This window comes from Bubalus kerabau, chromosome 8 (genome assembly GCF_029407905.1).
Source record: "Bubalus kerabau isolate K-KA32 ecotype Philippines breed swamp buffalo chromosome 8, PCC_UOA_SB_1v2, whole genome shotgun sequence".
Lineage (NCBI taxonomy): Eukaryota > Metazoa > Chordata > Mammalia > Artiodactyla > Bovidae > Bubalus > Bubalus kerabau.
Window position 1 is genome coordinate 25,473,637 of NC_073631.1, and position 22,754 is coordinate 25,496,390.

General features: G+C 36.7%; 1 protein-coding gene across 1 annotated transcript in view; it reads right to left on the reverse strand.

Moving 5' to 3' along the window:
- DGKB (diacylglycerol kinase beta) overlaps positions 1-22,754 on the reverse strand; it is a 1,145,939-nt gene that overhangs the window by 214,739 nt on the left and 908,446 nt on the right. Inside the window, exon 29 of the mRNA XM_055589891.1 lies at positions 2,537-2,627. Coding sequence (XP_055445866.1) covers positions 2,537-2,627 — 91 coding nt within the window. The remainder of the gene's footprint in view (positions 1-2,536; positions 2,628-22,754) is intronic.

A 22,754-nucleotide genomic window follows, 5' to 3' on the forward strand; every position in this document is an offset into this window, starting at 1 on the left:
TGAGGTATCAGTTAAAGTCTTTGGCCCAGTTTTCAATAGGGTTGTTTATTTTATTATTGTTGAATTGTAGGGGTTCTCTGTATGTTTTGAATATACAAAGTTCTTTATCAAATATGTCTTTTGCAAATATTATTATTTCTTAGTCTGTGACTTGCTTTCTCATTCTCCTGATACTGTCTTTCAAAAACCAGAAGTGTTTAATTTCAATGAATTCTGGCTTATCAATTCTTTCTTTCTTGTTTTGTGCCTTTGGTGTTGTATCTAAAAGGCATCATTATATCCAATGCCATTTAGATTTCCTCCTATGTTATCTTCAAGCTTTAGAGTTTTGCGTTTTACGTTTAGCTCTGTGATCCATTTTCAATGATTTTTATTAAAGGTGAAGGCCTGTTAAGAGGCTTTTTTTTTTTTGCCTGTGATTTCCAGTCATCTCAGCACTATTTATTTAAAAACTTTCTCTTCTCCATTGTATTGGCTTCCCTCATTTGTCAAAGAACAGGTGATTATATTTATGGGAATATATTTCTGGGTTCTACAATCTGTTTCCTTGTTTTGTCTGTTCTTTCACCAACATCGCACTGTTTTGATTATTTTCTAGTAAGTCTTAAAGACAGATAGTGTCAGTGCTCCAACTTTGTTCTCCTTCAATTTTGTTTTGGCTATTCGGGTCTTTTGACTCTCCAGATAAATTTTAGAATCAGTTTGATGATATTCACAGAATAATTTGCTGGAATTTGGGGATTGCATTAAATCTTTAGTTCAAGTTGAGAAGAACTGACACCACTACCACAGTGAGTTTACCTAACCACGAGCATGAAGTATCTCTCTCAGGTAGTTTTTTTTCAATCTATGTTCAGTCTATGTTCACTCTATGTTCAGTGGTAGGTGAAGGTAAAGAGAAGTGAAAGAGCTTTCACAGTATTTACCCTATATTACCCCACTCCAGTACTCTTGCCTGGAAAGTCCCATGGACGGAGGAGCCTGGTGGGCTGCAGTCCATGGGGTCGCTAAGAGTCGGACACGACTGAGCGACTTCCCTTTCGCTTTTCACTTTCATGCATTGGAGAAGGAAATGGCAACCCACTCCAGTATTCTTGCCTGGAGAATCCCAGGGATGGGGGAGCCTGGTGGGCTGCCGTCTATGGGGTCGCACAGAGTCGGACACGACTGAAGCGACTTAGCAGGAGCAGCAGCAGCAATCAAAAGCCACACTTCAATTTTTTTTTTTCATTTTTGCCTTTTGCTACAGATTTTCTTTAAACAACAGTGTTTGAGGGCAGAAATACTTAAAATCTGCTATATAATGAGTTTTTAAAAATTTACATGCACATATAGCTATATAAGTATATATATAACATATATACACATTTATCATCACAAATAGCAATCACAGCAAGTCCATGTTGAGCCCAAATCCTTGACCTTTTGTGAAAGTAATCCTTTTCAGGATTATGAGCTGATTCAGTCATGAAGGGCCTTTCCCGTACCATGACAATCCATTCTACCTGTAATACTTTGATTTATTTTTCAATCATGATGAGGAAAAAGTCCGAAGAGATATAGTCTGAATTAGTACCACTTTTGCTGTTATTATTATTAACAGTAAATTAGAAAGCTGAGATAATGAAGAACCTAGCCGGATGATCATATTTCTCTGTGGTCCCTAACTACTTTTGTCTACCAAACTTATTACCTGAAAAGTTGCCACTAAAGATTTAGGTCTCAGCTCACAAGCTGTTTCTTTTTAAAATGAAAAGTGTTAAGGCCAATATTTCTCAATTCACATAAGCTAGTCATTAGGCATCCTTGTTTCATGATTCCGTTCATTTGTCTTTACTACTTATCAAAATTTAACTTTTCCTTTTTCTTTAACCCCTAAAATCCTCTAAATAAATCTAAGTCATTTTCTATTATAGCTTGTCTCCAAAATTTTAGTCCTACAATGTATTTAATTTCGATAGACATATTTGCTCCAAATAGACTTTTTAAAGTCTATCTTTTCTTGCTATCTTCACTCTCTTTCTTGACTTTTTCACTTTCTACAAATGTAATGGGGAAATGGCAACCTCAGGAACTGAGAAAACCTAGCTAATGAATGGGTATAGGGAATGGAAAAGTATATTTTTTAACCTTTATTCATGAAAGTAAGTACAATTTTAGTGAACTGTATTTTTAAAAGTTATATGATATTGAGACCTAAAAATAATATGTTTTTTTCCATGTATTCTGCAACTTTTTTCTTTCCCTTCAAGTACTTTCTTTAATCTTACAGCTTTCTGTCCATACGATATCCAGTGATATCTACAGTTATTTCCACCTCTCAATTATTTTATGCTGTATTAAACAATGCATACTCACACTTAGCTTTTCATTAGTATTTCAGATAGTGCTAGACTTTCAATAAGTGACAGAAATGACATTTTAGAATACTGGGTAAAGCTTGTGGATTGCTAAAATTCTAACTTCTTCCATGGCCTATCACAACAAATACACTCAAGCCATTTCATAGAATTATAAAGAGAATTCATTTTCTTACTTCTATTTCTACAGATTCATGTAGCTTCTTGCAGGTGGCTGAGAAAGTTTCAGATGTGCCAAACTCAAAATACCAAAATTTGTTCTTCATTCTGAAAAAGGAAAGGAAGAAGCGGCTTAGGCAATTATTAATAACAGAAGGTATTTTTAAAAACTGGGTAGACCTGTCTTGTATTATGAGTGATAGAAAAGGTGTGAGGACATGTACCATCTGTTATGTAAAAAATGCTCACATACTTTTCAAAGTTTAAGTGCTATTGTCAAATTATGTGATTGTCCTGGAGGGGATTATAGGGATGTGTTGATCTGACAGATTCAAGTATATCTTTGCCTTTTCTATAATAGTGGTTGCTCAGATTTTAAAATATGGTTTTAGTGCTTATGATTTGTAGCTAGTTCTTAGACAACTTGATTTGAGACCAGCCACTCTGTAATCATAAAGAGAAAGAGAAAAAAAAAAGTGTAGACTTTTCATGAGATCTTTTTTTTTTTCCTTTTTCAGGAAACTGAACTGAAATATGCTCAATTTTTCTAGATGGCTATGCATTGACTAGAAATTACCATGATCGGAAAGCATATTAAACAGAAAAAAAATAGTTATCCACAGGGTAAAATTTAGCATTTTTTAGATAACTATCAATTATCATTTAAAGATACTGTCCTCTGTTACATGAATGGCAGTGGGAAATAATGATACAGCCCGATAGAACTAAAGAAGTAATAACAATATCTTATCAGCAAACAAAGTTGTGAAGAAAATATAGTTTTAAATTATTACAGTATTTAATCTGGAATTAAGATATTCAAATTTTATTTTCTCCCAGAAATCAGTGACCATATCTTGGTTTCTTTGTACAGGTAATTAAATTAATGATCATTTAAAGTAACTGTACAAAGGATGACTAGATTTTTATATAATCTAGTACTGGATCTAAAAATTAATTTTCACAAAAAGCTGCAGTTTTTAATTATACATAGTCTAACATACTGTCATGCCCTCAGTTAGAAGAAAATACAGGTAAAATGAGATATATGTTTTCACACATGAAGGTAAAACAAAAGAAAATTTTTATAATGATATTCAAATGTCTCTACAACAGCAAATTATTTTTTTCTTTATAAACACTGACATGTGATTTTCACATTAGAATGTAAAACATTTTGACAATTAAAAAAGACACTTGGCAGGGACCTTACTATTTAATGCAAATACTATTACTTGTTATAAAAAATGACATGGAGTACTTATTGTTATGCTGTGTTGTATAGAGTTCTCTGATATGAAATATGAATTATAAAAATAATCTTATCTACCTAGACACATCTAATAATATTTAATTTCCTACAAGGTTTATTTGCTTACAAAACTTTCACTTGCCCTTCTTGCACTAATCACCATATTAAGGCCAATAATCTGAAAACCAAGGTAAGTTTCAGAGGATTCTAGCACTATGAATTATCATTCTTTTTCTCGAGACTGTCTTCCTTGCATATGGCCTGATTTCATATGTCTAAGTAGATAGAAATAGATGATAACTAGTTAGAAAAAACAATGACAAACATTTAACAGTAAGACCTGTGGGTCTAGGCCTACATGTACATTTATGTTAAATTAATGAAAACAGTCTACTTTATAGAATAAATGTAGTTTTACAATTTTATACATTGGTTGAAGTTTAGGAAAATTAAAAATATTTTCCTATTAATGCACCATTATCATAAAAAGATATCATTCAATAACCTGATAGGAAGACATTGTTCAGTATCAAATGGTATCTAGATAATCTTTGAATATTATTTAGTATATATTTTATGTTGCTGCTATTTTGAATTGTCTTTCTACATTCAAAAAGTTTTCTAATAATACTTTTCTGTTGACCTTTTATCCAGACCTTCCTGGATTCATTTATTCATCACTCATGCAATCAACTTTCAGTGAGAACATTCACTTCCATATTCTGTGTTTATCCTAAAGATACAACTATGAACATGATTATATTTGTCTCTAAGGAGCTCAGGATGTTAAAGGTTATGGGCATATAAAATAATTAAAAAGCGAATTCTCTAAATTAAATATGACTGAAATATTGTGAAAAAACACTTTGGTGAATCTCCTGCTTTTACCTCCAGGGTCCAAAAAGCTTTAGAAGAGAAGGTTGCATCATAATGGATGAGCAGAAGACAAACAGGATGAAAATGAGACAAGTTCTGGAGCAGCTTGTTAAGAGTTCAGTGTGACCTGGGGGGTAGGGATGGGAGGAGGGAGGGATGCTCAAGAAGAAGGGGATATATACACACTTATGACTGATTCCCAGTGTTGTATGGCAGAAACCCAACACAACATTGTAAAGCAATTACCCTCCAAATTTAAAAAAAAAAAAAAAAAAAAAAAGGGTGCAGAATGACTTAAAGAGATTCCTAAGTGTGGGCTAACTAGGGGTATGCCAAGTTAAGGGGTTTAGACTTGATATGACAGATTTACAGGATGCTATAGAAGTCTGTTAGCACTGGAGGGATGTGGCCAGTCTTGTTATATGGATAAAATAAAACTCACAGAAATGAATAACTGAGTGGCAATGTCGAACTGTTAGTGCTATGGACAGAAATGTGGTAACTGGAATAGCACAAGTGAAAAATAACTGAAGGCCTAAACCAAGGGGCAAGGAAAATGGAAGAAGAGGCTCAATTTAAGAGACATAAATTCGGGTGCATCAATATGAATTGGTAGTATTAGATAACACTAATTTCTGCCATACCTGGGTTATCTCTGGAGGTATATGTGGGGATATCAAAGTATTACTCCAGGAAAAAAGAGGGGGGCTATGAGTTTATGAGTCTACATTTTGACAGGTTTGGTGATATTTTCAAACTTCACTGTATTGAAGTTTGAAAATTATACACATGACTTCAAATTGCATGTAAATGATTACTCCCAATTTTTTTTCCCAAAGTTCTTCATAGCTTAACCGGGATGATGAGGAGATTGTATAAGCTAACCAAGATATACTTACTTTAGCAAACACATCACAAGAAACAGAAATTCTGAGAATTTACATTCAAGCTTTATTCACCATATTAGTTAGCATTACTGCTCATGTGCAAAAGCTGCTTTAAATTCTCCATTATTACAACCATTTTATGTTTCACTTAGATAAATATATGGAGGCAATAAAAAGCACATAGGATCAGATTCCACATGACAAATTAAAAGCTGTTAAATTTTATTTTTTTCCACCAAACTGGTTTTTAGGTTGTAGAAATGCAAAAAGCACATTTAAGCATGTATGCTATTTATTTTTATCACTCACATTAGAAAATGATCCAAATAATTCAAACTCAGATTTGTCAGAGGAAACATATAGCTTTGGATTTGAAGAACAAGGTAACAGGACATTTAACCCCCTATGAAATGTTCACACCACAGTCAAATTTATTGTATCCTTAGACAAGTCTCGTGATTACAGGTATGATGACATAGGTCCTCCAAAAAAAACCAGTTATTCATACTATTATAATTTTAAGTTGTTAATATATTAAATCCTATTTCAATGAATTTAATTGTAAGTCTACAGCCTTCAGTTTAATATTTAAAGTGCTTGGCTACCAGATGTTCAGGTAAAAATGAAATTGACATTCATTGGCCAGGCATTTATTTTTCTTGCTACCAGTAATTTTGCTTCTTTTACACACTCTCAGGAAAATGTGAACTATCAGAGATATTGCTCAGAAAGACAATTATTCTTGTCACAATGAAATGTAGGTAGTATTTAGTTCTACAAGTTTTGTTCAAATAGGCATTTTAATTTCTAGCAATATATTTAACCTTAGAACTTGTCTTCCTGGTTTACAATTTTTTTTAAACTTTTGTCTGCTAAGTAATGATAATGTAGCAAACATAAAACAAAACAAGCAAAACATGAACTGCCAGTGCAATTCCCAAAAAAGAATACCAAAGAACCTAATTAGAAATGAAGTTCACTTTAACAAAGATACAACATAAAAAGGGTGAAATTGCCTCATTTACCTTACTGTAGCAAACTTGAAAGTCATAAACACAGAAAAAGCTTTAATTCAGTCAAATTACTCTTAAATATCATTTTTTTCTTTCACAGGTGTGCTTTTTTTTTTTTTCATGTATTTAGTGGTGATGTAGGAGATACTGGAAGACCATTTATATATGTGTAAAACTGAATAGACCCCTGAATCCATTCTCAGACATCCGTAGCTAAGGGATTATATCTATACTATCTGAATAACATGCTCATCAGATAAAATAAAATTCTGACCTTTGCTTTTCAAATGAAAGCAAAAACATGAAGCCCTCAGTAGCTTAGTCAAAATGGATTTTAAATGAATATTTTTTTACTCATTAAGCATGTTTCAAAACCCTCATTTATATTAGCTTGCTTTCATTTTTGCCCTGTTATCCTGTTACGTAAGCATTTCAAAGTCATTTCAAAACTTGTTTTAAAATTATTTTCCATGGAGAACAATGCTTCTGACATTTCAAGAACTTTATTTTAATAATAAAAATTCAGTCTCACAATTTGATGGAATACTCTAGAAACAGGAATTGTGAATTCGGCTAACAATGTTGGTGATGAGACATGTGGCACTGTTGACTTATAGCAATAGGGTAAGTGTTGAAAGGGGTACACTATGTCATAAAACTCAGTTCAGGTTTGTCTTTCACTGCCAAGAGACGTTACAACAAACACAAGTAATAGGGTTACTCATGTATTGCTAAACGAGGTGAGGTGTTACTCTTAATATGATTATATCTTATAAAAAGAACTACATTTTCTTGAAACCCTCAAATCTATGCTTTTTTTTAAATAGGAAGTTATACTCTCTCATAGCAAAAGAATAATGATGATAATACTAGTCCTTAAGGAAGAAACACGGCTGTAATGACTACAGTGGACTCACTTTATATTCCTATGGAAGACAGCAAACATTCCTCATATTTGCAAACAACAGGTGAAGATACATTTTTTTAAATGACATATAAAAATGCTTGTATCTAATGCACATCCTTAAGGCACACTTGTTAAGCCCTCAGGAGACAATGAAACATGCTACAGAAACTTCAGACAGAATCATAAAACATTCTAACTTAGTATGTAAAAACAAAAGAGATGGGTAGTCTAAAAATGCAATTTTTAACCTGAATTACTTGTATAAGATTAAAGTTGCTCATATGTAAGGTGAAAGCTGCTCTCAAAGATTGAATATTTTAGTAAGTTTTAATTCTCTGGAAGAAAGAAAAAGAATATGTGGTTATATAAGACTATTTTTATATAAGAGGACTTTCTTCCTTAACAGAAAACAATTATTTCTTTCCTAAATGTTCTTTCTCCTGCTTTTTGATTCCCTGGTAGCTCAGTTGGTAAAGAATCCACCTGCAATGCCAGAGACCCCAGTTCAAATCCTGGGTGAGGAACAGCTACCCACTCCAGTATTCTGGCCTGGAGAATTCCATGGACAGAGGAGCCTGGCAGGCTATAGTCCATGGGGACACAGAGTCAGACACAACTGAGCAACCTGCACTAGAAAGAATTAGGAGTGTTAGAATGGAAAAGTATAAAAGCAGTACGATGAAAGTGAGAGAGGAGAGTGAAAAAGTTGGCTTAAAGCTCAACATTCAGAAAACGAAGATCATGGCATCTGGTCCCATCACTTCATGGCAAATAGATGGGGAAACAGTGTCAGACTTTATTTTTCTGGGCTCCAAAATTACTGCAGATGGTGACTGCAGCCATGAAATTAAAAGACGCTTACTCCTTGGAAGGAAAGTTATGACCAACCTAGATAGCATATTCAAAAGCAAAGACATTACTTTGCAAACAAAGGTCCGTCTAGTCAAGGCTATGGTTTTTCCAGTGGTCATGTATGGATGTGAGAGTTGGACTGTGAAGAAAGCTGAGTGCTGAAGAATTGATGCTTTTGAAGTGTGGTGTTGGAGAAGACTCTTGAGAGTCCCTTGGACTGCAAGGAGGTCCAACCAGTCCATCCTAAAGGAGATCAGTCCTGGGTGTTCATTGGAAGGACTGATGCTGAAGCTGAAACTCCAGTACTTTGGCCACCTCATGTGAAGAGTTGACTCATTGGAAAAGACTCTGATGCCGGGAGGGATTGGGGGCAGGAGGAGAAGGGGATGACAGAGGATGAGATGGCCGGATGGCATCACCAACTCGATGGATGTGAGTTTGAGTGAACTCCGGGAGTTGGTGATGGACAGGGAGACCTGGTGTGCTGCGATTTATAGGGTCGCAAAGAGTCGGACACGACTGAGTGACTGAACTGAACTGAATGTCATATTACAGAATCTAAAATTCTAAAATCCAAAATCTAAAAATCTAAAATCTATATATATATATACATAGTAAGACCTCAAAGAACAAGGATGAATTAATAATTAAATCAAATGTGTTTAAACGGGTGTTCAAGATGTTTAGAACTTAGTATCTTTTAATAGCAACTAGATCTCTTATTAAAATAAGTATTTCATAATCATAAAATGTTCTTAAAGAAAATTGTTAGGGAGATTAAATGAATCTGTGATAGTAATATTTGTATTGTCATTCAGCATGGCACTGTCACAGGTGAACCCAAAGAGGTTTAAAGTCACTCACCCAACCTAATATGGGAAGCAGCAAAATCTAACTCAGAAATTCTACCTTTTTTCTCATACTGCCTCTTATTAAATATAATAATGAATGCAGCATCACATGAAACCTTTTTCTAAGCCATTAGGGAAATGTTCGGAGAAGGCAATGGCACCCCACTCCAGTATTCTTGCCTGGAAAATCCCATGGATGGAGGAGCCTGGTAGGCTGCAGTCCATGGGGTTGCTAGGAGTCCGACATGACTGAGCAACTTCACTTTCACTTTTCACTTTCATGCATTGGAGAAGGAAATGGCAACCCACTCCAGTGTTCTTGCCTGGAGAATCCCAGGGCCGGGGGAGCCAGGTGGGCTGCCATCTCTGGGGTCGCACAGAGTCGGACACGACTGAAGCGACTTAGCAGCAGCAGGGAAATGTTAGCGGTCAGATGGGAGATCATCACTAAATGACTCTTTTGTTCATATTTCTATTTTAAAAGTACTTTTAACTCCCCTTTCTTGAAATGAGTCAATTAAAGGTGACAATGTAATCTAGAGCAGACCAATGGGACCTGAGAGATGTTCCATTCTAAAAAAGAGACATGTAGAATGTGAAAGCAAGGCTCATTCTTTCTCAGATGGTAAAAAATCTGCCCACAATGTGCGAGACCTGGGTTTGATCCCTGAGTCAGGAAGATCCCTTGGAGGAGGGCATGGCAACCCACTGCAGTATTCTTGCCTGGAGAATCCCACAGACAGAGGAGCCTGGTGGGCTACAGTCCATGGGGTTGCAGTTCATTACTGGCTCTCCACTCACGTGAGATTGGTAAATAAGCTCATTAGTTACTTCATATATTCTGTTACTTGTAGCCAAAGCACACTGACAGCAATGTCCGTTATAGTTCAAAAGAGAATTTTCACAATATTATTACCAGTGAGATATTTGGAAAACCCCAAAGAGATATATATTTGTTATACAATACAATTTTTCTAGATGTGAAATTTTGTGGTAACTGAATTAAGGGAGTTAAGGTAGTGAATTCGGAGAAGGCAATGGCACCCCACTCCAGTACTGTTGCCTGGAAATCCCATGGATGGAGGAGCCTGGTACGCTGCAGTCCATGTGGTCGCGAAGAGTCGGGCACGACTGAGCGACTTCACTTTCACTTTTCACTTTCATGCACTGGAGAAGGTGAGGGCACCCCACTCCAGTGTTCTTGCCTGGAGAATCCCAGGGACGGGGGAGCCTGGTGGGCTGCCGTCTATGGGGTCACACAGAGTCAGACACGACTGAAGTGACTTAGCAGCAGCAGCAGCAGGTAGTGAATTTCTGTTTAGCATAATTCCCTGTGCTTATCTTGTGACTAGATATGCAAATATCACTGAAAAGCTATCACCTTAAATTTTAAGGAATGATTTCTATGTTTATATACTTGAAATAACCTCAGGGAAAAAGTCACAAACCACCCCTTTTTGAAGTGTTCCTAATTTGCAACTAATACTCTTATCATAGTTATAGACTAGAAACCAGCTGGTAAGTTCACACTTCCCACTTTCCTCTGTCCCATATCCAAAAACTTAGAAATCGAGTCAATGATATTTGAATTAATAAAATAGACCATGATGTCTGAGATGATGTACAAAAATATTTAAGGTAGAGTACCTCTCACTAATATAAATAGGAACACCTTTACACAGCCTAGCTCAAGTTGACAGTGAAACTGTAATGAAGGTTTGTATGCCTCGATATAAAATAAAGGTCTACTTCTTTTCAGTGGATTGTGGAATTCATAAACAGAAAATGTCCCTAATACAAAAATTCCCTTCAGTATGTATAAAAGCAAAAAGAGGTGTGTGTGGTCAGGCTCTTCAGTCATGTCCAACTCTTTGTGACCCTATAGACAGTCTGTAACCTGCCAGGCTCTGTCCATGGAGAGGAAGGCACTACAGATGCAGGAATTGGGAAGTTTCCATGCCTAACTCTGAATGTCAGGGGAAAGTAGAGAAACTTCTGCTCTCTATGGGGAAAAATTCATTTATCCATATTCTCAACACCTACTGCAAGGAGATCCAACCAGTCCATTCTAAAGGAGATCAGCCCTGGGATTTCTTTGGAAGCAATGATGTTGAAGCTGAAACTCCAATACTTTGGCCACCTCATGAGAAGAGTTGACTCATTGGAAAAGACTCTGATGCTGGGAGGGATTGGGGGCAGGAGGAAGAGGGGACGACAAAGGATGAGATGGCTGGATGGCATCACTGACTCGATGGATGTGAGTCTGAGTGAACTGCAGGAGTTGGTGATGGACAGGGAGGCCTGGCGTGCTGGGATTCATGGGGTCGCAAAGAGTGGGACACAACTGAGCGACTGAACTGAACCTAACTCTAGACATGGAACTGTGACAGAAAATGGGATTACATCTGTACACAGGATGGAAGTGTCTGCTCGCATTACACTTAACTTTTAGTTAGGAAAAAAAAGTGTATGAAATGATTTAATATCAAGTGTGATAAGTTCTAAAAAGAAGGTTCATAGGATGCAATAAGAGTGAACACATTAAAAAGGAACAGCAAATTTCTTTAAGGAAGGAAATTGGCTGGGTTTTCCAGAGTCTGAGACCCATCCCTTTCCTTTGCTCTAATACCATAGTTAATAAGCAATCTGGAGCTATTCTGAAATTCCATGGATTTTGATATCATGAATATGATGTCTTGAATTATGGAACTCTTCATTCTACTCTGGAGAGGAATCACCACTATTTTCCCCCTATTTTAAGTGGCTCAGAGGTTAAAGCATCTGCCTGGAATGCAGGAGACCCAGGTTCGATCCCTGGGTCGAGGAGATCCCCTGGAGAAGGAAATGGCAACCCACTCCAGTATTCTTGCCTGGAGAATCCCATGGAGGGAGGAGCCTGATAGGCTACAGTCCATGGGGTCGTAAAGAGTCGGACACGACTGAGCAACTTCACTTCACTTCACTTCTTCATACATTTTATTATATGGTAACTTCAGCAAGTGATTAAGAGCCCGATCACTTCTGGGTGCCATGATACAATGATGTTTTTCCATTTTCTAAAAATGAGGATGAGACTGGGCTAGGATCACACAGTCAACATGCTGCTCCCTGGGAAGAAGTCTATAAGACAGCTTTAAAGGCCACTAAGACATCTAGCTTGATAACAAATCGAGTATGTTGATCTAGATAGTAAAACAATTTCTTGCTATATCCTCTTCTTTCTACTATTTGCCAGTTGACTTTCTTGGTTATATTTGTCTCCATCTCTGTCTCTCTCTTTTCTCTGTTTTATTTGCTTTTACTGAATGCACTAAGCCAATCAAGTATTTAAGCACTAAATACAAAAATATAAGGCCTTCCAAGGTGGCACTAGTTATAAAGAACCTGCCTGCCAATGCAGGAGACACAAGAGATGCGGGTCCAAACCCTGGGTCAGGAAGATCCCCTGGAGAAGGAAATGGCAACACACTCCAGTACTCCTGCCTGGAGAATCCCATGGACAGAGGATCCTGCTAGGCTGCAGTCCATGGGGTCACAAAGAGTCAAACAAGACAGCAACTGAGCATGCAGTTTCCCTAGTTTCAGGGAATTTAACTAAATGTAATAGTTTCAGTAGACTTACAGGAAAAACAGCTCCAGTTTTCTGACCTGACTTGTGGACAAGTCTTTAAAGCTAGAATATGAATTAACTTATAACTTTGTGCATTTGACAATTATGAGAAGAAGTCAACATTATTAAACTAAGTAACTCTGTTTAAGGCATTTGCTTTGCATGTTAAAATATTAATGACATCTGAAATCACTAAACTGGTTTCAAACATAGGGAATTCAACATGTGAAAAAAATTACATGAATATTTTTGCAAAATACATCTACTTTTCATTATTTAAAGGCCAATTAGTTCTTTTCTATTACTATCCTCAGTGTCATAGAATAGCTTGCAATCAATAATGATGAATCATTATAAAATATTACACCTTGCTATATTTTTAATCTGTTTCTCCTAAAGAATTTTTAGATGCTCTATTTTGTAAAACTTACAAAAAATAAAGAAAAAAAAGTTACACCTATCTAGCTCCTTCACCAGAGAAGGCAATGGCAACCCACTCCAGTACTCTTGCCTGGAAAATACCATGGATGGAGGCGCCACATAGGCTGCAGTCCATGGGGTCGCTAAGAGTTGGACAGGACCGAGCAACTTCACTTTCACTTTTCATTTTCATGCACTGGAGAAGGAAATGGCAACCCACTCCAGTGTTCTTGCCTGGAGAATCGCAGGGACTGGGGAGCCTGGTGGGTTGCCATCTATGGGGTCGCACAGGGTCGGACATGACTGAAGCAACTTAGCGGCAGCAGCAGCTCCTTCACACATTATTTCCCTTGCCTATATTCTGTTGAGGACTAACACAGCTTCACAACTTAAAAAAAAAATTACTTCTAATAAAACTTGTTTCTAATCTCTGAATATTAGTTAATGTTTTACTTTTGTTTTTCCTCACACATCAGCAGTCCTTTTCCAATTCTGCAGCAAGAGCCACAGCTGTGCATTTTGAAAATGCTATTCACCTTAAAACTTCTCTCACACTGGAATTAAAAATGAGACAATCCTCCTTTTCCCAATGCTATAGAGGGATGGTTTTACCAACACATTAATTATTTGTATAAAAATGATAAGGATAGGAATCAGACTACTTGAGTCATATTGAAAATACTGATATTTTCAATCAAATTGAAGAATCATATAGTCTAACACATGAATAAGTAAATCTGTGACTATTTAGATTGCATTTTTTGTCACTGATTTATATCCTGAGGGACCCAGATGACTCCCTGAAATATCATGATCTGTTTTTGTTTCCAGTCAAGATACTAAAATTTATATAAAATATTCAGGCTGACTTGTATATGAACTAATTGACAGATGTAGGGATTATTATTTGGGGATTAATCATTGTGCTGGTACATTCAAGTACACGTTAGACAATTCTAAGAAAGATTTCCTTGTCTTTTCTCTCTAGCATTATCTATTTTTTATTAAAAAATTATGCCAAGCCCATATTCTATGTTCTACTGTTTGAAATTATGCTCAAATAAGCAGATAATAAGTGGAGATGAATTATGGTTGAAGATATTTTATAAGATAAAACTTTTTCCAATCTGCATTACCATCAACAAATCAATAAAGTAACATTTTTTGCTATAGTAATATGCTTAGCAACACGTTGCTTCACTTCCCAGAATTTAAATAAAAAAGTCATCAAGTTCAATGCAGGATACAGGATGCTTGGGGCTGGTGCACTGGGATGACCCAGAGGGATGGTACGGGGAGGGAGGTGGGAGGGGGGGTTCAGGATGGGGAGCATGTGTATACCCGTGGCGGATTCATGTTGATGTATGGCAAAACCAATACAATATTGTAAAGTAATTAACCTCCAATTAAAATAAATAAATTTAAATTTAAAAAAAAGCCATCTGTATTTTTCAGCTGAGGAAAAACAAAATGATACTTTTGTTCACAAAAAATTTTGCTGAATCCAGATATAGTACTGAAGTCGTTTCATACTGAATATTATTAGATATGTGTAGTCACTCATTTAGGTTAGTGACTCAGTGATGTTTCCTATTATGAACAGACTATAGAGAGTGCAGAGGCTATCTTGTTATTTTTATCAATCAATATGAAAACAAAATCTATTGGAGGCTCTTTTTAGTAAGTCATCAAATGTAAAATAATTATAATATTATTCATATGTGTGTAATATGTTTTATTATAGCTAAATCTTGACAGAATTCATTATTATGGATTCATGGATATATTCATGGAAATAATATCTTACATAAAAACTCAAACTTTTTGAACAACTCAATACATGGATGAGCAGAAACACTACTTGTCCCTCAGCCTTTTCCCTAAAAATTTACAACCTAATCATTTGAGACAGATGAAAAGAAAAAGTGACTTCCTTAAGAACATAAAAAGGAAGATCAAAGAAAAGGATATCTATTAATTTTTCTCATTCATTCATTCATTCAACAAATATTTATTAAATACCTCTTATGTGCCAGAAATTGTTCTAATTGCTGGAAGTTCATGATTAATTTCCTGCTCTTATTCAGCTCACAGCCTTTATTTATCTAAATGTGAGATTAGATTGCTTATTATCTCTTAGAATTGATGAACCATTCTCTCCTTTTCTTCTCATTCTTAGAGCACAGTGTATATAAAGTAAAATTCCAAAGCAAATACAATAAATGATAAAACATATATATCAGCCAATTCCTGAACTAGTTTCAAAATTAAATTATAGTTGCATTTATAATTAATTAAAATATTACTGAATACAACAGTAGATTGTTTAGCAGATACAGATTCTTCCCAATCCTGCATAAATGCCATTATGCAACAGGACTATGCTACATTTCCTTTCCAGAGGAAAATCTTTTTCTTCACCCCCTTTGCATCTGGACTAGCCCTAGTGACCGACCAACAGAATACAACAGAAATGATGCTGTGCAAGTTCAAGAGCTTAGGCCTCAACAGCTTTGTAAAGGCCACCCTCCTTCTCATGGAGCACTGTCTTAAGAACCTTTTGCCTAGGGTGGAAAATGATGTGATGAGAAAGATCTAATATCCTAGCTGAGCCCAAGCCCAGAAAATCCACCAGCTTACTGCAGCTGAAGAGCTGCCTTGCTAACCCCAAAAGTATGAAAAATAATAAACTGCTGTTATTTTCAGGCACCAAGTTTTGGTGTGGTGAGCTGTATAAAAATGGATAAAAGACAGAGACTTATTACACAGAAGTGTAATACACATTACACATTATTACACATTATAAGTTTTGTAATGTGCTAAGCATAACATGGATGGAGAAGGCAATGGCACCCCACTCCAGTACTCTTGCCTGGAAAATCTCATGGACGGAGGAGCCTGGTAGGCTGCAGTCCATGGGGTCACTGAGAGTTGGACACGACTGAGCGACTTCACTTTCACTCTTCACTTTCATGCATTGGAGAAGGAAATGGCAACCCACTCCAGTGTTCTTGCCTGGAGAATCCCAGGGACGGGGGAGCCTGGTGGGCTGCCGTCTATGGGGTCGCACAGAGTCGGACACGACTGAAGCGACTTAGCAGCAGCAGCAGCAAGCATAACATGGAGAAGGCAATGGCACCCCATTCCAGTACTCTTGCCTGGAAAACCCATGGATGGAGGAGCCTGGTAGGCTACAGTTCATGGGGTCGCTAAGAGTCAGACACGACTGAGTAACTTCACTTTCACTTTTCACTTTCATACATTGGAGAAGGAAATGGCAACCCACTCCAGTGTTCTTGCCTGGAGAATCCCGGGGACGGCGGAGCCTGGTGGGCTGTCGTCTATGGGGTCGCACTGAGTCAGACACGACTGAAGCGACTTAGCAGCAGCAGCAGCAAGCATAATATATAAAGAAGTCAGCAAAAGCTTCCATCAGTTCTGCCTTAGAGACTCTGCCCTACAGTATAGTGGGAAAGATAGTAATTCCTCAAGCACACACAAGTGAAATTGCTATGGTATCATGGGAAGGAGGAAAAGTGAGAATGTTATAAATGTGAAAAGTGAGAGGTTATAAACTAGGAGGGAAGCACATTTCTAGCACAGGTGACAGTACAAAGGCCCTGTGGCAGAAAACATACCCAAAGCCAAGTGGAGGAGACCAAACAGCCCAGACTAGAATGTTAGCTCAGTGTGTCTAAGTGCTGCTAGAGGAGACCAGACATTTTGCTGCACAGTATATTTTTCTTATGATGAATACTGTCAGTGACAGCACTTATACTGAATTTGTATTTCTTTGTCTATGCATATTATTTCTTTTGATACAATTATTTGCTGCATGAGCATTCAGGAAGTGGTCGCAAAATACGTTCCTAAAAGATCAGCAGATAAATGCTTGAATTTCATTGCTAAAACCCTGTGCATAACCAAAGCCTCAGAGCTGAAACTAAGTAACCTGAATAAATTTAATAATGGAAATGAATTAGAGAGAAGAGCGCTCTGGTAACTGTGGTTGTATTTGTCTTTCAATTGAATGATTTAGACTTTTACACCAGATGAAGAGGAATATGATAGGGCAATTAAATACAGTAATAACCAGGCAAATCAACAAGTCTCTGTTGTACAAGTTGACTCTGTACTATGTGGTCATAAATTTCATTAATTCAGCATCATATAAAGAGGATGCAACATTCTGAAAGGGAGATACAATTTCTCAGACTCTCACTGTTCACATAAAAGGAAAGTGTCAAGTGAAAAAGTAACAGTCAATTACTTCCAATCAGATAAAACTACTGAAATATTTCTGTTGGAAACAAAGTCTTGCTTTCCTCTCAGCTCAAAAAATATAGACGTAGCGAATTAATGTTCCTGGATTTCCCTTCCTTTGCTTATTAGACTCACAGTTACATGATTACTCATAAGGATGAGGAGGCATTTGGGGAGATTATTGGTTTAAGCAAGAACCCGTTAAAGCAAGGGAAGCAGAAAGAAAAAAGAAAGAAAAGAAAAAAAAAAAAAGGAATCTGAATTCTTTTTGTTACACCCAATCATCACAATAGAGTAATTTTCTCTCATCATCCATAAATCTATCATCCTGCTAATACTTCGGTAAAATCATTTCATTGTAGCACATAATATATATTAATAAGCTACTGGACTTTTTCTAATAATCTACTTTCCTTTCCACTTTAGATTTAACAATCATATAATAATCACTGTTCTGCTTGCGAATGAATCATATGCAATAGTAAGGAAATAGCTAAGAGGGAGATGCAGCCCATGAGAGATTTAATCATAGGAAATGGCTGACTTTTTATTTCCAATAACCATCTGCACTCATGGTAAATCAGGTGCTAATGAAGCTCAGGCCCAGACTGCACGGGAGCATAAATCTCAAGAACCAAAAGTCGTGGAGCAACAGACTTCAGAAAAACAGAATTTCCTAAGGAAATGCACCAAGATTATCATATAGAAGGTCACCATCTGCAAATGTGTCACATAAATGAATATATTTGGTAGTCTTAATTGCACTTTATGACACTGGCTGTGAACACCAAATATATACCTTTCTTTAGAAACATCATTTTAAAGCATTGTGATCATTTATGGTTTCCTCCTAGAGAGTCAACATTTTAACAATTGAGACTCCATGCTGCTGCTGCTGCTGCTAAGTCGCTTCAGTCGTGTCTGACTCTGTGCGACCCCATAGACAGCAGCCCACCAGGCTCCCCCTTCCCTGGGATTCTCCAGGCAAGAACACTGGAGTGGGTTGCCATTACCTTCTCCAGTGCATGAAAGTGAAAAGTGAAAGTGAAGTCACTCAGTCGCGTCCGACTCTTAGTGACCCCATGGACGGCAGCCCACCAGGCTCCTCCCTCCATGAGATTTTCCAGGCAAGAGTACTGGAATGGGGTGCCATCGCCTTCTCGAAGACTCCATGCTAATTTCATTTTGATCTTCTTCATAGTGCCACAGGCTTAGAAGTACTCAACACTTAGAAAATCAATGATGAAAACAAACATTAATTGTGGAATCCCACTTCTAGAGCAGAAAAGTACTGCAGAGCTTTTTTTTTTTTTACCGCCCCCCCCCCACCCCCAGTGAATGAGGATCTAAAGTGGGTAGAATTGGGGCCAGACATGAGATTAGACTCAAGTCTTCTGAGAATTGATCAATATGACAATGTCTTCTAAGACTTTCTGTCTCCATCATCATAATTCTCTACTTTTTGCCTCATTCAACCACTGTTGAAGTAATATCTGTAATACGAATCAACACAAAAGTAGAGGGACAACGAACAGCCCAGCATTTACAGTATCAATCAAATTCTGTCACATGCACAAGAAAAAGGATTCAGTACTAAGCACTGAATACTGACCTTTTTCAATATGGACTTTGTCTAGCCCCGTGATTTTTAATGATTATATTCTTAACCTTTTGCAAATACTACAAAAACAAGGACCTGGAATTACAGGTAAAGATGAGGCATGGGTTTTATATTAACACTTGAGTCAACCTAACTTTCCCACCATCCCCAGTGTAATGTGGCTTCATCATTCTCCATGTGTTACCATGTATGCAGGAATTCCAGTGAAGTGCTAAAAAGTCTTTTCTCTCACTTTTGTAAAAATAAATTAGAAAGCATGTAAAAGAAATCTAGATGCAATAGCCAATTAGTCTGCAACTAGCTTTATGAATTATGTGAAGTAAATACAAAGAGCAATGGTTCATAGCTTTCTGTGGGTCATGGACACCTTGAGAATTCAATGAGTCATGAACCTTCTGTGCTGAAATACACAGGACACATATGTAAAGGTTATGCCTAAAACCTATAGAGTTTTTCAGTCTTCCTGAATTCTACTCATACTGTCCAGAACTACGTAAATTCAAGTTAAAATTCCAGACTATGGTCATATTTGCAACCTTGAGAACTAACAAAAATCTTAGGTCATATGTGTTGTAAATGATAGATCTTAAAGATAAATTATCTTTAATTTCTTACTCAAAGTTACTTGATACAGCATTTATCATGTTAGAGCACAAATGTCGTTTTCAAACTGTATTTTCCCATTATCTACATAAAATAATTAGATAACTTATTTCATTTTAAATTCAGTTCAGTTCAGTCGCTGTGAATGGTTCTATGAAGAGCTACAAGATCTTTTAGAACTGACACCCAAAATAGATATCCTTTTCATGATAGGACTTCCCTGGTGGCTCAGATAGTAAAGCATCTACCTACAATGCAGGAGACTCGGGTTCGATCCCTGGGTTGGGAAGATCCCCTGGAGAAGGAAATGGCAACCCACTCCAGTACTCTTGCCTGGAAAATCCCATGGATCCGTGGTAGGCTACAGTCCATGGAGCCACAGAGTGGGACACGACTGAGTGACTTTACTTCACTTTATTTTTCATGATAGGGGACTGGGATGCAGAAATAGGAAGTCAAGAAACATCTGGAGTAACAGGCAAATTTGGCCTTGGGAGTACAGAATGAAGTAGGGAAAGGCTAATAGAGTTTTGCCAAGAGAACACACTGGTCATAGCAAACACCCTCTTCCAACAGCACAAGAGAAGAGTCTACACATGGACATAACCAGATGGTCAACACCGAAATCAGATTGATTATATTCTTTGCAGCCAAAGATGGAGAAGCTCTATACAGTCAGCAAAAACAAGACTGGGAGCTGACTGTGGCTCAGATCATGAGCTCCTTATTGCCAAATTCAGACTGAAATTGAAGAAAGTAGGGAAAACCACTAGACCATTCAGGTATGACCTAAATCAAAACCCTTATGATTATACAGTGGAAGTGAGATATAGATTTAAGGGACTCGACTTGATAGATAGAGTGCCTGATGAACTATGGACTGAGGTTCCTGACATTGTACAGGAGACAGGGATCAAGACCATCCCCTTAGAAAAGAAATGCAAAAAACCACAATGGCTGTCTGGGGAGGCCTTACAAATAGCTGTGAAAAGAAGAGAAGTGAAAAGCAAAGGAGAAAAGGAAAGATATACCTATATGAATGCAGAGTTCCAAAGAATAGCAAGGAAAGATAAGAAAGCCTTCCTCAGTGATCAGTGCAAAGAAATAGAGGAAAACAATAGAATGGGAAAACCTAGAGATCTCTTCAAGCAAATTAGAGATACCAAGGGAACATTTCATGCAAAGATGAGCTCAATAAAGGATAGAAATGATATGGACCTGACAGAAGCAGAAGATATTAAGAAGAGATGGCAAGAATACACAGAAGACCTATACAAAAAAGGCAGGAATACTGGAGTTGCCATTTCCTTCTCTAGGGGATCTTCTCAATCCAGGGATCAAACCCAGGTCTCCTGCATTGCAGGCAGATTTTCCTGGTGGCTCCATCTGAGCCACCAGGAAAGTCCTTAATTTGCTGTTAGAGAGAGAAGTATTTTTACATGTATCATATTACTTTAACTTTGATTTGTCTTCTTCTCTCATTTATTTTAATACATAGCAAAAACTAATTTTTGCTTCATATTACAAATTATTATACCTGAAGCCAAATCCCAATCTATATTCTTAATTCCACAAATAATATGAAGCACACAGTGATTTTGTCATCTAACATTGCAATTAGGGCTATTTTTGAAATAATCAATTAGTATTCAAGATAGAGGATCTTAAAAGCTAAATATTAGCTTTGAACTTAAAGTTTGCCTCAAGCATTTCTTCTAGAAAGGAATATACTTTTATAATTACATCCCTGACTGTATTAAACATATTAGAAATTCTGCAAATCACAATATGAAGGAAAATATAGTTGGTGATATAGCCTATAATGAAAGTACTGAATACATCATAACTTGTGGCAACATGTAGCAGGGTTTTAAAAAATATGCCAAAGCACTGCAATAAAAATATCTGCTTCCTTGTGACTCAGCTTCTCTTTGTTTCATATCTTTACCATTAGAGGAATGTACAGACAGAAAGAATTAAATATAGCCACAATTTCCTAAGGCAATTCCTAGAGCAATTAGATGGTAACAAAGGTGTTACGTTTCTATTCATTAATCTATTACTTTACATATTCACATTGTTTTATTCACTCATACACTTTCTTAGAACTCATATAAATCATAAATATGCTTTCAAAATTATACCTCTAGAAGACTTTATTCAAGTATATCCTTCAAATCCAGCCATTTAAAGTTTTATTTCTGTTACTTTAATCTCAGTCATTATCATCAATTGCCTTGATCATTTAATCACACAACTGCATAAATATTTTCCCTTTGGGGAACAAGATGAATTATATTTCCTGGTCCCTGTAAGGTAGGATGGGGCCATGTGGCTACTTCTGACTAATGGGATGTTAATGAACACAACGTGGGTCATTTCAGGACTGGAATATTTAATTGTCCTAAAGAGCTCCTCTGAAATCCTCTCCTTTCTTGAACATTGAATGACAAAGTTCAAGTACATGGCTGTGCTATCAACTTGGATTCTTGATTGGGCAGAGTAAACCAAGCTCCTCTGTCCCTGCAAAGAAATTGAGGGCAAGATGGAGACAAATCTTTGGTGGTTTTTGGTCACCTTTAGTTTGGGATTGTTTATTATCTTAGCATAACACTTCTTAACATGTTCAAAACATGCTCTAACACGTCTTTCCAAACATGCTGTTCCACTCCCAAACTACTCTCAAAAAGTAGACTTTTTTTGTTTATTTGTTCAATTATGTAACCGTCATATTGAATTAAACTGATTAAAGTGAGGTTATCACAAAAAATAACTTTTGAGATTTGCTTTAAATTTATTCTATAGTTAGTTCTTTGCTCAAAATAAAAGCTTTACATCATTAATTAAAATGCTAGTTTCATCAAAACTCTTAATCTAATTTAAAGTTGAAATTTCTTCCCTGCCATAGCTAATGGTTGGTGAGAGAAGAATGCCTATGGTAAGGAAAAGGGAGTCAAATTCTTCACTCCTTTCTCACCTAGGCCTTATTCTTTTCCTGCTCCATCTTACTATCTATATTCTCTGGCCCTTTTGATTTACAACACAGAGCAGAAGAGGCAAGGAGAGCAAGATAGTTCTCA